General features: G+C 53.1%; 1 protein-coding gene across 1 annotated transcript in view; it reads left to right on the top strand.

The window, feature by feature from the left end:
- LOC139237850 (protein Niban 1-like) overlaps positions 1–16,714 on the top strand; it is a 186,296-nt gene that overhangs the window by 11,055 nt on the left and 158,527 nt on the right. Inside the window, exons 2-3 of the mRNA XM_070867074.1 lie at positions 1,250–1,380; positions 6,415–6,546. Of these exons, the coding sequence (XP_070723175.1) occupies positions 1,250–1,380; positions 6,415–6,546 (263 nt within the window). The remainder of the gene's footprint in view (positions 1–1,249; positions 1,381–6,414; positions 6,547–16,714) is intronic.

The raw sequence follows: 16,714 nt of genomic DNA, 5'->3' as shown, positions 1-16,714 counted from the left end.
CAACGGAATACACATTAAATGGTAAGGCACTGAAAAGTGTTGAGGAACAAAGGGACCTTGGAGTGCATGTCCACAGATCCCTGAAAACATAGAAACATAGAAAATAGGTGCAGGAGTAGGCCATTCGGCCCTTTGAGCCTGCACCATCATTCATTATGATGAATGGCTGATCATTCACCTCAGTACCCCTTTCCTGAAGGTCGCAGGCCAGGTGGATAAGGTGGTGAAGAAGGCATATGGAATACTTGCTTTTATTAGTCGAGGCATAGAATACAAGAGCAGGGAGGTTATGCTTGAATTGTATAAAACCCTGGTTAGGCCACAGCTGGAGTACTGTGTGCAGTTCTGGTCACCACATTACAGGGAAGATGTGATTGCACTAGAGAGTCCTCAGAGGAGATTTACAAGAATGTTGCCTGGACTGAAGAATTTTGGCTATGAGGAAAGACTGGATAGAACAGAAGAAGCTGAGGGGAGAACTTATTGAGGTATATAAAATTATGAGGGGCCCAGGCAGAGTGGACAGGAAGGACCTGTTTCCCTTGGCAAAGGGGTCAACAACTGCCTGAAAGGTTGATAAAGGCAGAAACCCTCACCACATTTAAAAAGTACTTGGTTGTGCACCTGAAGTGCCGTAACCTACAGGGCTACTGACCAGGAGCTGGAAAGTGGGATTGGGCTGGATAGCTCTTTGTCGGCCGGTGCGGACACGATGGGCCGAAGTGACCTCCTTCCGTGCTGTAAATTTCTATGATTCTAACCCCCCCCGAGATATCTGCGCTCCTCTAATTCTGCCCTCTTGACCATCCCTGATTATAATCGCTCAACCATCGGTGGCCGTGCCTTCTGTTGCCTGGGCCCCAAGCTCTGGAACTCCCTCCCTAAACCTCTCCGCCTCTCTACATGTCTTTCCTCTTTTAAGACGCTCCTGAAAACCCATCTCTTTGACCAAGCTTTTGGTCACCTGCCCTAATTTCTCCTTATTGTGGCTCGGTGTCAAATATTTTTTTGATCTCTTGTGAAGCGCCTTGGGACGTTTCACTACTTTAAAGGCGCTATATAAATACAAGTTGTTGTTATTCTGTGGAGAGAGGGTAAGAAAAAGTAGAAGGGGAGTAATTATCACCGACCTTTCTTGCCGATTGAGATCTGTTAGCGCTGTACAGACGTTGAAAGCTGCTAACGGCTATCAATTGCTGCCTTGTCAACGTGCCTCCCTGACTCTATGTTCTGTCCGTTGCTTCCTCAGGTCGGGCGGATGAGCTGCTGAATGAGCTGCGGCCTCAGTGTCGGGGTCAGTACGCAGTGGCTTTCCTCAACAGAGTCTGGAATGAGGTGGAGCCACGAGCCAGCCAGGCTCCCCAGTTACAGCATGACAAGGTGGGGACCCTGAATCCGCTCGGCTAACCCGGGGACATTTGGGCAAGTAGCACAGGATCTTGGCTCTGTTTCGGGCCGCTGTGAGTGCAGGCTTGGCTCAGTCAGAAGGCCAGGGGGTTCCAGCTCTCCTCCACAACGTCAGCACAGAGCGATGATTCCACAGGGACAGCACCTCAGAAAATAGATATAGGCTGCATTAAAATGATCTCACAAAATAAACGCCCCACTGGAAGCGTTAGATTGTGGATCACCTCAGTAATCTAGAAAGAAAACAAATGGTATGTCGGCCTTTATTGCAAGAGGTTTTGAGTATAAGAGTAAAGACATCTTATGGCAATTATATCATCATAGGCAGTCCCTCAAAATGAGGATGACTTGCTTCCATGCCATAAAAGGATGAGTTTGCAGGTGTTTCAATGAAGGACCTAATATTCCAGGTCCTGAACTACATCCTGAAGGGTGGAAGATGCCTGTGCGTGGATTTTTTTTAACGTGTTTGACAGAGCTAGGTCTTGGTCCAGTAACCAAGACGACTGAAGCCCAGCTCTGCTGCACGGACCTAGTGTGCGCACATATCGCAGTGTGGGCTGGCCCGTGCTGCCCCTGGGCCCTCGCCTCTCCTGGGCCCCGAACTCACGCCCCTCCTGGGCCCCGATCACGTCCCTCTACAGTCTCTCGCCGCTCCTTCGCCCCGATCTCGCTGCTCCTGCTGTATCTGCCCACGCTCCAATCACCGACCTGGACCTTGATGACGTCACTCTTCGCTGCCGGTGCCCTCCTGCACCAGCTCGCGCTGTACCTTGCCGTGGTACACTGCCTAAAAGGAGCAGTGAGCGGCAGCCATGGGCAGAGTGGCAGCAATTATATCGGGCCCTGGTGAGACCACACCTGGAGTATTGTGTACAGTTTTGGTGTCCTTACCTCCAGAGGGCGCTGAGCAGCTCGAGTCTCATTGCCGAGAGCATGCAGAAAACAAACGCAGACAGCGGAAGGAACGTGCAGCAAACCAGACTCCCCACCCATCCTTTCCTCCAACCACTGTCTGTCCCACCTGTGACAGAGACTGTAATTCCCGTATTGGACTGTTCAGTCACCTGAGAACTCACTTTTAGAGTGGAAGCAAGTCTTTCTCGATTTCGAGGGACTACCTATGACGACCTAAGGAAGGATATACTTGCCATAGAGGGAGTGCAACGAAGGTTCACCAGACTGATTCCTGGGATGGGGGGATTGTCCTATAAGGAGAGATTGAGTAGACTAGAATTATAGAATCATAGAAATTTACAGTACAGAAGGAGGCCATTTCGGCCCATCGTGTCCATGCCGGCCGATTAAGAGCTATCCAGCCTAATCCCACTTTCCAGCTCTCGGTCCGTAGCCCTGTAGGTTACAGCACTTCAGGTGCACATCCAAGTAGTTTTTAATGTGGTGAAGGTTTCTGCCTGTACCACCCTTTCAGGCAGTGAGTTCCAGACCCCCACCACCCTCTGGGTGAAGAAATTTCCCCTCAAATCCCCTTTAAACCTCCTACCAATTATTTTAAATCTATGCCCCATGGTTGTTGACCCCTCTGCTGAGGGAAATAGGTCCTTCCTATCCATCCTATCTAGGTCCCTCATAATTTTATACACCTCAGTAAGGTCTCCCCTCAGCCTCTTTTCCAAAGAAAAAACCCCAGCCTATCCAATTTTTCCTCATAGCTAAAATTGTCCAGTCCAGACAGCATCCTCGTAAATCTCCTCTGTACCCTCTCTAGTGTAATCACATTGTTCCTGTGATGTTGCACTCAGTACTCTAGCTGTGGCCTAACTAGTGTTTTAAGCCTATATTCTCCAGAGTTTAGAAAAATGAGAGGTGATCTCACTGAAACATACAAAATGCTTACAGGGCTTGACAGAGTAGATGCAGGGAGGATGTTTCCCCCTGGTTGGGGAGTCTAGAACCAGGGGTCACAGTCTCAGAATAAGGTGTCGGCCATTTAGGACTGAGATAAGGAGAAATTTCTTCACTCAGAAGGTGGTGAATCTCTGGAATTCTCTAACCCAGCGGGCTGTGGAGGCTGGGTCATTGAATATATTCAAGACAGAGATCGATAGATTTTTGGATTTAAGGTAATCCAGGAATATGGGGATAGTGCAGGAAAGTGGAGTTGAGGTAGGTGATCAGCCGTGATCTCATTGAATGGCGGAGCAGGCCCCCCCCCCACTGCAGAGCTCGCAGCGTGCCAGCCACTGAACAGAAGGGGAGGGTCCTGTACTCTCACTGGCGCTACGCTGGGAGGCCGCATAGCGCTGCAACACTCGCGCGCTTACTGCCCTAGCCCCGCCCCCGAGAGGAAGTGGAGCAACTGACATTGCGCTTCACTTCCTCTCGGGAACCCCAATTTTGCGGCCGGGGAACGATTTCCACGCCGGGCACAGGAAGTCCCGCCTCGCCTCGGTTACCACCCCCCAAACGGGGCGTGGCCAAATTTTGACACCTTGGTGAGTAAATTAACAGTATCTGCTCCAACATGTTGGTACGATACAGAGCAGTCGATCTGTAGAATAGTTCCTGACATTTTTGGAAAATGTATATGAATATTCACATGCAATATAGTCTGGCATTGACACACATTGCACACTGATATTCATGTCGAGTGTACACATGTGTAACAAGGAGATAATCACTGAGTCAGAAGGTTGTGGGTTCAAGTCCCACTCCACAATCCAGACTGGCACTCCCAGTGCAGTGCTGAGGGAGTGCTGCACTGTCGGAGCTGCCATCTTTCGGATGAGACATTAAACCGAGACATCTGCTCTCTCAGGTGGATGTAAAAGATCCCACGGCATTATTTCGAAGAAGAGCAGGGGAGTTATCCCTGGTGTCCTGGCCAATATTTATCCCTCAATCAACATAAGAAAAACAGATTATCTGGTCATTATCACATTGCTGTTTGTGGGAGCTTGCTGTGCGCAAATTGGCTGCCGCGTTTCCCACATTACAACACTGACTACACTCCAGAAGTACTTGATTGGCTGTAAAGTGCTTTAAGATGTCCGGTGCTCGCGATAGAAATGCAAGTCTTTCTTTCTTTTCAACTCGTCGTAGCCTTTCTCAAATCGAAAGAAAACCATTTGAAGTCAGGGGCAGCTGCAGGTCCCGGGGTGTAGTGGGTACATCTATAAAAGTCCATCAGCACTGACCTTAGCCGCAGTACTATAAAGAAGTCACTTAACATTTCTGTGTGTACACGGTGTCAGTTGTGGCTCAGTGAGTAGCATTCTTGCCTCTGAGTCAGAAGGTTGTGGGTTCAATTCTCACTCCACGAGACATAAGCACGTAATCTAGGCTATCGGAGGTGCCGTCTTTCGGATGAGACATTAAACCGAGGCTCCGACTGTCCCCTCAGGTGGGCGTAAAAGATCCCACGGCACTATTTCGAAGAAGAGCAGGGGAGTTATCCCCGGTGTCCTGGCCAATATTTATTCCTCAATCAACATAACAACAACAGTTCATTATCCCATTGCTGCTTGAGGGGGTCTCGCTGTGTGCTATTTAGCCACCGCATTTCCGACATTGCAACAGTGGTTGCACTTCAAAAGTACTTCATTGGCTGTGAAGCGCTTAGGGACGTCCTGAGGTCACGAAAGGCGCTATATAAATGCAAGTCTTTCTTTCTTTCTTGCTGCATCACCGGTAACAGGAAATCTGAAATAATCCGGTGGCTGAGAGATAAGAACGTAAGAACATAAGAAATAGGAGCAGGAGTAGACCATACAGCCCCTCGAGCCTGCTCCGCCATTCAATAAGATCATGGCTGATCATCGACCTCAACTCCACTTTCCTGCCCGATCTCCACATCCCTTGATTCCCCCAAACTCCAAAAATCTATTGATCTCAGCCTTGAATATATTCAGAGACTCAGCATCCACAGCCCTCTGGGACAGAGAATTCCAAAGATTCACCACCCTCGGAGTGAAGACGTTCCTCCTCATCTCAGTCCTAAACAGCTGACCCCTTATCCTGAGACTGTGCCCCTAGTTCAAGTGATCAGGAAGGCCAATGGTATCTTGGCCTTTATTGCAAAGGGGATGGAGTATAAAAGCAGAGAAGTCTTGCTACAGCTATATAAGGTATTGGTGAGGCCACACCTGGAATACTGCGTGGAGTTTTGCTTTCCATATTTAAGAAAGGATATACTTGCTTTGGAGGCAGTTCAGAGAAGGTTCACTCGGTTGATTCCAGAGATGAGGGGATTGACTTATGAGGAAAGGTTGAGTAGGTTGAGCCTCTACTCATTAGAATTCAAAAGAATGAGAGGTGATCTTATCGAAATGTATAAGATTATGAGGTGGATGCAGAGAGGATGTTTCCACTGATGGGGGAAACCAGAACTGGAGGGCATAATCTTAGAATAAGGGACCGCCATTTAAAACTGGGATGAGGAGAAATTTCTTCTCTCAGAGGGTGGTAAATCTGTGGAATTCGCTACCTCAGAGACCTGTGGAGGCTGGGTCATTGAATATATTTAAGACAGAGATAGACAGTTTCTCAACCGATAAGGGAATAAGGGGTTATGGGGAGCGGGCAGTGAAGTGGAGCTGAGTCCATGATCGGATCAGCCATGATCGTATTAAATGGTGGAGCAGACTCGAGGGGCCGTATGGCCTACTCCTGCTCCTATTTCTTATGTTCTTATGTTCTTAGACACTCCAGCTAGGGGGAAACAACCTCTCAACATCTACCCTGACAACCCACCCTTCAGAATCTTATATGTTTCATACTTGACCAAAAAAGCTGGCAATGCCGGAACTAGCTCGCAATCTCAGGTAGAGAAGCCAAGCCTGTCAATGGGTTGGTGCCTCTCCCATAAGGGAAACTTTCTGTTGTAAGTGTGCTGCTGGATGTGGGGTTTGACCCAGCAGCAATTTAATGATATGCGGCCCATTAAGGAGAGGTATCCAGCCCCTCTCTACGAAAGGCCACAAACCCCTGGAGGGACACGGGGTGTGAAGACCAGGGCCCAGCTCAGTCAATGCCTTGTTTCCTCAGGAGCCCAGGGAGATGGAGCAGGTGATCTCCGAGGGGTACGTAATGCAACACGTGGAGAGCCGGAAGAAGTTGAAGGAGAGATACTTGGTAATGAAGGCGAGCTACCACCTCGAGTATTTTGAAACCAAAGAGGTAAGTGGTACTAATTAACCTTGAGCTTCCAGTTGTATCGCTCTTTCTGCACTGCGTCTTGTTGGGTATGTATCTGGGTCAGTGTGTGTCTGGGTCAGTGGGTCAGTGTGTCTGGGTCAGTGGGTCAGTGTGTCTCGGTCGGTGTGTGTCTGGGTCGGTGGTTCAGTATGTCTGAGTCAGTGGGTCAGTGTGTGTCTGGGTCATTGGGTCAGTGTGTCTGGGTCAGTGTGTGTCTGGGTCGGTGGGTCAGTGTGTCTGAGTCAGTGGGTCAGTGTGTGTCTGGGTCAGTGGAGTGTGTGTCTGGGTCGGTGGGACAGTGTGTCTAGATCAGTGGGTCAGTGTGTGTCTGGGTCAGTGGGTCAGTGTGTCTGGGTCAGTGTGTGTCTGGGTCAGTGGGTCAGTGTGTGTCTGGGTCAGTGGGGTGTGTGTCTGGATCGGCGGGTCAGTGTGTCTGGGTCAGTGGGTCAGTGTGTGTCTGGGCCAGTGGGTCAGTGTGTGTCTAGGTCAGTGGGGTGTGTGTCGGGATCGGTGGGTCAGTGTGTCTCGGTCAGTAGGTCAGTGTGTGTCAGGGTCAGTGGGTCAGTGTGTGTCTGGGTCAGTGGGTCAGTGTGTGTCTGGGTCAGTGGGTCAGTGTGTCTGGGTCAGTGGGTCAGTGTGTGTCTGGGTCAGTGGGTCAGTGTGTGTCTGGGTCGGTGGGTCAGTGTGTCTGGGACGGTGGGACTATGTGTGTCTGGGTCAGTGGGTCAGTGTGTGTCTGGGGCAGTGGGTCAGTGTGTCTGGGTCAGTGGGTCTGTGTGTCTGGGTCAGTGGGTCAGTGTGTCTGGGTCAGTTGGTCAGTGTGTATCTGAGTCAGTGGGTCAGTGTGTGTCTGGGTCAGTGGGTCAGTGAGTGTCTGGGTCAGTGGGTCAGTGTGTGTCTGGGTCTGTGGGGTGTGTTTCTGGGTCAGTGGGTCAGTGTGTCTGAGTCAGTGGGTCAATGTGTGTCTGGGTCAGTGGGTCAGTGTGTCTGGGTCAGTGGGACTGTGTGTGTCAGGGTCAGTGGGTCAGTGTGTGTCTGAGTCAGTGGGTCAGTGTGTATCTGGGTCGGTGAGTCAGTGTGTGTCTGGGTCAGTGGGTCAGTGCGTGTCTGGGTCAGTGGGGTGTGTCTGGGTCAGTGGGTCAGTATGTGTCTGGGTCAGTGGGTCAGTATGCGTCTGGGTCAATGTGTCTGGGTCAGTGGGTCAGTGTGTTTGAGTCAGTGGGTCAGTGTGTGTCTGGGTCAGTGGGTCAGTGAATCTGAGTCAGTGGGTCAGTGTATCTGGGTCAGTGGGTTAGTGTGTGTCTGGGTCAGTGGGTCAGTGTGTATCTGGGTCAGTGAGTCTGTGTGTCTGGGTCAGTGGGTCAGTGAATCTGAGTCAGTGGGTCAGTGTATCTGGGTCAGTGGGTTAGTGTGTGTCTGAGTCAGTGGGTCAGTGTGTCTGGGTCAGTGGGTCAGTGTGTGTCTGGGTCAGTGGGTCAGTGTGTATCTGGGTCAGTGAGTCTGTGTGTCTGGGTCAGTGGGTCAGTGTGTCTGGGTCAGTTGGTCAGTGTGTATCTGAGTCAGTGGGTCAGTGTGTCTGGGTCAGTGGGTCAGTGTGTGTCTGGATCAGTGGGTCAGTGTGTGTCTGAGTCAGTGGGTCAGTGTGTGTCTGAGTCAGTGGGTCAGTGTGTGTCTGGGTCAGTGTGTCAGTTTGTGACTGGGTAAGTGGGGTGTGTGTCTGGGTCAGTGGGTCAGTGTGTGTCTGGGTCAGTGGGTCAGTTTGTCTGGGTCAGTGGGTCAGTGTGTGTCTGGGTCAGTGGGTCAGTGTATCTGAGTCAGTGGGTTAGTGTGTGTCTGGGTCAGTGGGTCAGTGTGTATCTGGGTCAGTGGGTCAGTGTGTGTCTGGGTCAATGGGTCAGTGTGTGTCTGGGTCAATGGGAGTGGGTCAGTGTGTCTGAGTCAGTGGGTCAGTGTGTCTGGGTCAGTGGGTCAGTGTGTGTCTGGGTCAGTGTTCAGTGTATCTGAGTCAGTGGGTTAGTGTGTGTCTGGGTCAGTGGGTCAGTGTGTATCTGGGTCAATAGGTCTGGGTCAGTGGGTCAGTGTGTCTGGGTCAGTAGGTCAGTGTGTGTCTGAGTCAGTGGGTCAGTGTGTCTCTGGGTCAGTGTGTGAGTGGGTCAGTGTGCGTCTGGTTCAGTGGGTCAGTATGTGTGGGTCAGTGTGTCTGAGTCAGTGGGTCAGTTAGTCTGGGTCAGTGGGTCAGTGTGTGTCTGGGTCAGTGGGTCAGTGTATCTGAGTCAGTGGGTCAGTGTGTGTCTGGGTCAGTGGGTTAGTGTGTATCTGGGTCAGTGGTACAGTGTGTGTCTGGGTCAATGGGTCTGGGTCAGTGGGTCAGTGTGTCTGGGTCAGTAGGTAAGTGTGTGTCTGAGTCAGTGGGTCAGTGTGTGTCTGGGTCATTGTACTGTGAGTGTCTGGGTCAGTGGGTCAGTGTGTGTCTGGGTCTGTGGGGTGTGTTTCTGGGTCAGTGGGTCAGTGTGTCTGAGTCAGTGGGTCAATGTGTGTCTGGGTCAGTGGGTCAGTATGTCTGGGTCAGTGGGTCTGTGTGTGTCAGGGTCAGTGGGTCAGTGTGTGTCTGAGTCAGTGGGTCAGTGTGTATCTGGGTCGGTGAGTCAGTGTGTGTCTGGGTCAGTGGGTCAGTGCGTGTCTGGGTCAGTGGGGTGTGTCTGGGTCAGTGGGTCAGTATGTGTCTGGGTCAGTGGGTCAGTATGCGTCTGGGTCAATGTGTCTGGGTCAGTGGGTCAGTGTGTCTGAGTCAGTGGGTCAGTGTGTTTGAGTCAGTGGGTCAGTGTGTGTCTGGGTCAGTGAGTCTGTGTGTCTGAGTCAGTGGGTCAGTGTATCTGGGTCAGTGGGTTAGTGTGTGTCTGGGTCAGTGGGTCAGTGTGTCTGGGACAGTGGGTCAGTGTGTGTCTGGGTCAGTGGGTCAGTGTGTATCTGGGTCAGTGAGTCTGTGTGTCTGGGTCAGTGGGTCAGTGTGTCTGGGTCAGTTGGTCAGTGTGTATCTGAGTCAGTGGGTCAGTGTGTCTGGGTCAGTGGGTCAGTGTGTATCTGGGTCAGTGGGTCAGTGTGTGTCTGAGTCAGTGGGTCAGTGTGTGTCTGAGTCAGTGGGACTGTGTGTGTCTGGGTCAGTGTGTCAGTTTGTGTCTGGGTAAGTGGGGTGTGTGTCTGGGTCAGTGGGTCAGTGTGTGTCTGGGTCAGTGGGTCAGTTTGTCTGGGTCAGTGGGTCAGTGTGTGTCTGGGTCAGTGGGTCAGTGTGTGTCTGGGTCAATGGGTCTGGGTCAGTGGATCAGTGTGTCTGAGTCAGTGGGTCAGTGTGTCTGGGTCAGTGGGTCAGTGTGTGTCTGGGTCAGTGGGTCAGTGTGTATCTGGGTCAGTGGGTCAGTGTGTTTCTGGGTCAATGGGTCAGTGTGTGTCTGGGTTAATGGGAGTGGGTCAGTGTGTCTGAGTCTGTGGGTCAGTGTGTCTGGGTCAGTGGGTCAGTGTGTGTCTGGGTCAGTGTTCAGTGTATCTGAGTCAGTGGGTTAGTGTGTGTCTGGGTCAGTGGGTCAGTGTGTATCTGGGTCAATAGGTCTGGGTCAGTGGGTCAGTGTGTCTGGGTCAGTAGGTCAGTGTGTGTCTGAGTCAGTGGGTCAGTGGGTCAGTGTGTCTCTGGGTCAGTGTGTGAGTGGGTCAGTGTGCATCTGGTTCAGTGGGTCAGTATGTGTGGGTCAGTGTGTCTGAGTCAGTGGGTCAGTTAGTCTGGGTCAGTGGGTCAGTGTGTGTCTGGGTCAGTGGGTCAGTGTGTATCTGGGTCAGTGGTACAGTGTGTGTCTGGGTCAATGGGTCTGGGTCAGTGGGTCAGTGTGTCTGGGTCAGTAGGTAAGTGTGTGTCTGAGTCAGTGGGTCAGTGTGTGTCTGGGTCAGTGTACTGTGAGTGTCTGGGTCAGTGGGTCAGTGTGTGTCTGGGTCAGTGGGGTGTGTGTCAGGGTCAGTGGGTCAGTGTGTGTCTGGGTCAGTGGGTCGGTGTATGTCTGGGTCAGTGGGTCAAAGTTTGTCAGGGTCAGTGGGTCAGTTTGTGTCTGGGTAAGTGGGGTGTGTGTCTGGGTCAGTGGGTCAGTGTGTCTCTGGGTCAGTGGGTCAGTGTGTCTGAGTCAGTGGGTCAGTGTGTCTGGGTCAGTGGGTCAGTGTGTGTCTGGGTCAGTGGGTCAGTGTATCTGAGTCAGTGGGTTAGTGTGTGTCTGGGTCAGTGGGTCAGTGTGCATCTGGGTCAGTGGGTCAGTGTGTGTCTGGGCCAATGGGTCAGTGTGTGTCTGGTTCAATGGGTTTGGGTCAGTGGGTCAGTGTGTCTGAGTCAGTGGGTCAGTGTGTGTCTGGGTCAGTGGGTCAGTATGCGTCTGGGTCAATGTGTCTGGGTCAGTGGGTCAGTGTGTCTGAGTCAGTGGGTCAGTGTGTCTGGGTCAGTGGGTCAGTGTGTGTCTGGGTCAGTGGGTCAGTGAATCTGAGTCAGTGGGTCAGTGTGTCTGGGTCAGTGGGTCAGTGTGTGTCTGGGTCAGTGGGTCAGTGAATCTGAGTCAGTGGGTCAGTGTATCTGCATCAGTGGGTCAGTGTGTGTCTAGGTCAGTGGGTCAGTGTGTCTGGGTCAGTGGGTCAGTGTGTGTCTGGGTCAGTGGGTCAGTGTGTCTGGGTCAGTGGGTCAATGTGTGTCTGGGTCAGTGGGTCAATGTGAGTCTGGGTCAGTGGGTCAGTGTGTCTGGGTCAGTTGGTCAGTGTGTCTCTGAGTCAGTGGGTCAGTGTGTGTCTGGGTCAGTGGGTCAGTGTGTATCTGGGTCAGTGGGTCAGTGTGTGTCTGAGTCAGTGGGACTGTGTGTGTCTGGGTCAGTGTGTCAGTGTGTGTCTGGGTCAGTGGGACTGTGAGTGTCTGGGTCAGTGGGTCAATGTGTGTCTGGGTCAGTGGGTCAGTTTGTGTCTGGGTAAGTGGGGTGTGTGTCTGGGTCAGTGGGTCAGTGTGTGTCTGGGTCAGTGGGTCAGTGAGTCTGGGTCAGTGGGTCAATGTGTCTGAGTCAGTGGGTCAGTGTGTGTCTGGGTCAGTGGGTCAGTGTATCTGAGTCAGTGGGTTAGTGTGTGTCTGGGTCAGTGGGTCAGTTTGTGTCTGGGTAAGTGGGGTGTGTGTCTGGATCAGTGGGTCAGTGTGTGTCTGGGTCAGTGCGTCAGTGAGTCTGGGTCAGTGGGTCAGTGTGTCTGGGTCAGTTGGTCAGTGTGTCTCTGAGTCAGTGGGTCAGTGTGTGTCTGGGTCAGTGGGTCAGTGTGTATCTGGGTCAGTGGGTCAGTGTGTGTCTGAGTCAGTGGGACTGTGTGTGTCTGGGTCAATGGGTCTGGGTCAGTGGATCAGTGTGTCTGAGTCAGTGGGTCAGTGTGTCTGGGTCAGTGGGTCAGTGTGTGTCTGGGTCAGTGGGTCAGTGTGTATCTGGGTCAGTGGGTCAGTGTGTTTCTGGGTCAATGGGTCAGTGTGTGTCTGGGTTAATGGGAGTGGGTCAGTGTGTCTGAGTCTGTGGGTCAGTGTGTCTGGGTCAGTGGGTCAGTGTGTGTCTGGGTCAGTGTTCAGTGTATCTGAGTCAGTGGGTTAGTGTGTGTCTGGGTCAGTGGGTCAGTGTGTATCTGGGTCAATAGGTCTGGGTCAGTGGGTCAGTGTGTCTGGGTCAGTAGGTCAGTGTGTGTCTGAGTCAGTGGGTCAGTGGGTCAGTGTGTCTCTGGGTCAGTGTGTGAGTGGGTCAGTGTGCATCTGGTTCAGTGGGTCAGTATGTGTGGGTCAGTGTGTCTGAGTCAGTGGGTCAGTTAGTCTGGGTCAGTGGGTCAGTGTGTGTCTGGGTCAGTGGGTCAGTGTGTATCTGGGTCAGTGGTACAGTGTGTGTCTGGGTCAATGGGTCTGGGTCAGTGGGTCAGTGTGTCTGGGTCAGTAGGTAAGTGTGTGTCTGAGTCAGTGGGTCAGTGTGTGTCTGGGTCAGTGTACTGTGAGTGTCTGGGTCAGTGGGTCAGTGTGTGTCTGGGTCAGTGGGGTGTGTGTCAGGGTCAGTGGGTCAGTGTGTGTCTGGGTCAGTGGGTCGGTGTATGTCTGGGTCAGTGGGTCAAAGTTTGTCAGGGTCAGTGGGTCAGTTTGTGTCTGGGTAAGTGGGGTGTGTGTCTGGGTCAGTGGGTCAGTGTGTCTCTGGGTCAGTGGGTCAGTGTGTCTGAGTCAGTGGGTCAGTGTGTCTGGGTCAGTGGGTCAGTGTGTGTCTGGGTCAGTGGGTCAGTGTATCTGAGTCAGTGGGTTAGTGTGTGTCTGGGTCAGTGGGTCAGTGTGCATCTGGGTCAGTGGGTCAGTGTGTGTCTGGGCCAATGGGTCAGTGTGTGTCTGGTTCAATGGGTTTGGGTCAGTGGGTCAGTGTGTCTGAGTCAGTGGGTCAGTGTGTGTCTGGGTCAGTGGGTCAGTATGCGTCTGGGTCAATGTGTCTGGGTCAGTGGGTCAGTGTGTCTGAGTCAGTGGGTCAGTGTGTCTGGGTCAGTGGGTCAGTGTGTGTCTGGGTCAGTGGGTCAGTGAATCTGAGTCAGTGGGTCAGTGTGTCTGGGTCAGTGGGTCAGTGTGTGTCTGGGTCAGTGGGTCAGTGAATCTGAGTCAGTGGGTCAGTGTATCTGCATCAGTGGGTCAGTGTGTGTCTAGGTCAGTGGGTCAGTGTGTCTGGGTCAGTGGGTCAGTGTGTGTCTGGGTCAGTGGGTCAGTGTGTCTGGGTCAGTGGGTCAATGTGTGTCTGGGTCAGTGGGTCAATGTGAGTCTGGGTCAGTGGGTCAGTGTGTCTGGGTCAGTTGGTCAGTGTGTCTCTGAGTCAGTGGGTCAGTGTGTGTCTGGGTCAGTGGGTCAGTGTGTATCTGGGTCAGTGGGTCAGTGTGTGTCTGAGTCAGTGGGACTGTGTGTGTCTGGGTCAGTGTGTCAGTGTGTGTCTGGGTCAGTGGGACTGTGAGTGTCTGGGTCAGTGGGTCAATGTGTGTCTGGGTCAGTGGGTCAGTTTGTGTCTGGGTAAGTGGGGTGTGTGTCTGGGTCAGTGGGTCAGTGTGTGTCTGGGTCAGTGGGTCAGTGAGTCTGGGTCAGTGGGTCAATGTGTCTGAGTCAGTGGGTCAGTGTGTGTCTGGGTCAGTGGGTCAGTGTATCTGAGTCAGTGGGTTAGTGTGTGTCTGGGTCAGTGGGTCAGTTTGTGTCTGGGTAAGTGGGGTGTGTGTCTGGATCAGTGGGTCAGTGTGTGTCTGGGTCAGTGGGTCAGTGAGTCTGGGTCAGTGGGTCAGTGTGTCTGGGTCAGTTGGTCAGTGTGTCTCTGAGTCAGTGGGTCAGTGTGTGTCTGGGTCAGTGGGTCAGTGTGTATCTGGGTCAGTGGGTCAGTGTGTGTCTGAGTCAGTGGGACTGTGTGTGTCTGGGTCAGTGTGTCAGTGTGTGTCTGGGTCAGTGGGACTGTGAGTGTCTGGGTCAGTGGGTCAATGTGTGTCTGGGTCAGTGGGTCAGTTTGTGTCTGGGTAAGTGGGGTGTGTGTCTGGGTCAGTGGGTCAGTGTGTGTCTGGGTCAGTGGGTCAATGTGTCTGAGTCAGTGGGTCAGTGTGTGTCTGGGTCAGTGGGTCAGTGTATCTGAGTCAGTGGGTTAGTGTGTGTCTGGGTCAGTGGGTCAGTTTGTGTCTGGGTAAGTGGGGTGTGTGTCTGGATCAGTGGGTCAGTGTGTGTCTGGGTCAGTGGGTCAGTGAGTCTGGGTCAGTGGGTCAGTGTGTCTGAGACAGTGGGTCAGTGTCTTTGGGTCAGTGGGTCAGTGTGTGTCTGGGTCAGTGGGCCAGTGTATCTGGGTCAGTGGATTAGTGTGTGTCTGGGTCAGTGGGTCAGTGTGTATCTGGGTCAGTGGGTCAGTGTGTCTGGGTCAGTGGGTCAGTGTGTGTCTGGGTCAATGGGTCAGTGTGTGTCTGGGTCAATGGGTTTTGGTCAGTGGGTCAGTGTGTCTGGGTCAGTAGGTCAGTGTGTGTCTGGGTCAGTGGGTCAGTGTGTCTGGGTCAGTGGGTCAGTGTGTGTCTGGGTCAGTGGGTCAGTGTGTGTCTGGGTCAGTGGGTCAGTGTGTCTGGGTCAGTGGGTCAGTGTGTGTCTGGGTCAGTGGGTCAGTGTGTGTCTGGGTCGGTGGATCAGTGTGTCTGCGACGGTGGGACTGTGTGTGTCTGGGTCAGTGGGTCTGTGTGTGTCTGGGGCAGTGGGTCAGTGTGTCTGGGTCAGTGGGTCTGTGTGTCTGGGTCAGTGGGTCAGTGTGTCTGGGTCAGTGGGTCAGTGTGTGTCTGAGTCAGTGGGTCAGTGTGTGTCTGGGTCAGTGGGTCAGTGTGTGTCTGGGTCAGTGGGTCAGTGTGTGTCTGGGTCAGTGGGGTGTGTTTCTGGGTCAGTGGGTCAGTGTGTCTGAGTCAGTGGGTCAATGTGTGTCTGGGTCAGTGGGTCAGTGTGTCTGGGTCAGTGGGACTGTGTGTGTCAGGGTCAGTGGGTCAGTGTGTGTCTGAGTCAGTGGGTCAGTGTGTGTCTGGGTCGGTGAGTCAGTGTGTGTCTGGGTCAGTGGGTCAGTGTGTGTCTGGGTCAGTGAGTCAGTGTGTGTCTGTGTAGTGGGTCAGTATGCGTCTGGGTCAATGTGTCTGGGTCAGTGGGTCAGTGTGTTTGCATCAGTGGGTCAGTGTGATGCCTGGGTCAGTGGGTCAGTGAATCTGAGTCAGTGGGTCAGTGTATCAGGTTCAGTGGGTTAGTGTGTGTCTGGGTCAGTGGTTCAGTGTGTCTGGGTCAGTGGGTCAGTGTGTGTCTGGGTCAGTGGGTCAGTGTGTATCTGGGTCAGTGGGTCTGTGTGTCTGGGTCAGTGGGTCAGTGTGTCTGGGTCAGTTGGTCAGTGTGTATCTGAGTCAGTGGGTCAGTGTGTCTGGGTCAGTGGGTCAGTGTGTATCTGGGTCAGTGGGTCAGTGTGTGTCTGAGTCAGTGGGTCAGTGTGTGTCTGAGTCAGTGGGACTGTGTGTGTCTGGGTCAGTGTGTCAGTTTGTGTCTGGGTAAGTGGGTCAGTGTGTCTGGGTCAGTGGGTCAGTGTGTCTGGGTCAGTGGGTCAGTGTGTGTCTGGGTCAGTGGGTCAGTGTGTATCTGGGTCAGTGGGTCAGTGTGTGTCTGAGTCAGTGGGTCAGTGTGTGTCTGAGTCAGTGGGACTGTGTGTGTCTGGGTCAGTGTGTCAGTTTGTGTCTGGGTAAGTGGGGTGTGTGTCTGTGTCAGTGGGTCAGTGTGACTGGGTCAGTGGGTCAGTGTGTGTCTGGGTCAGTGGGTCAGTGTGTGTCTGGGTCAGTGGGTCAGTGTGTGTCTGGGTCAATGGGTCAGTGTGTGTCTGGTTCAATGGGTTTGGGTCAGTGGGTCAGTGTGTCTGGGTCAGTGGGTCAGTGTGTGTCTGGGTCAGTGGGTCAGTATGCGTCTGGGTCAATGTGTCTGGGTCAGTGGGTCAGTGTGTCTGAGTCAGTGTGTGTCTGGGTCAGTGGGTCAGTGTGTGTCTGGGTCAGTGGGGTGTGTGTCTGGATCGGCGGGTCAGTGTGTCTGGGTCAGTGGGTCAGTGTGTGTCTGGGTCAGTGGGTCAGTGTGTCTGGGTCAGTGGGTCAGTGTGTGTCTGGGTCAGTGGGTCAGTGTGTGTCTGGGTCGGTGGGTCAGTGTGTCTGGGACGGTGGGACTATGTGTGTCTGGGTCAGTGGGTCAGTGTGTGTCTGGGGCAGTGGGTCAGTGTGTCTGGGTCAGTGGGTCTGTGTGTCTGGGTCAGTGGGTCAGTGTGTCTGGGTCAGTTGGTCAGTGTGTATCTGAGTCAGTGGGTCAGTGTGTGTCTGGGTCAGTGGGTCAGTGAGTGTCTGGGTCAGTGGGTCAGTGTGTGTCTGGGTCTGTGGGGTGTGTTTCTGGGTCAGTGGGTCAGTGTGTCTGAGTCAGTGGGTCAATGTGTGTCTGGGTCAGTGGGTCAGTGTGTCTGGGTCAGTGGGACTGTGTGTGTCAGGGTCAGTGGGTCAGTGTGTGTCTGAGTCAGTGGGTCAGTGTGTATCTGGGTCGGTGAGTCAGTGTGTGTCTGGGTCAGTGGGTCAGTGCGTGTCTGGGTCA

Source organism: Pristiophorus japonicus, chromosome 24 (genome assembly GCF_044704955.1).
Source record: "Pristiophorus japonicus isolate sPriJap1 chromosome 24, sPriJap1.hap1, whole genome shotgun sequence".
In the NCBI taxonomy this organism is placed as follows: Eukaryota; Metazoa; Chordata; class Chondrichthyes; family Pristiophoridae; genus Pristiophorus; species Pristiophorus japonicus.
The sequence above is the reverse complement of the archived record's forward strand: the minus strand, read 5'-3'. Positions and strand labels throughout refer to the sequence as shown.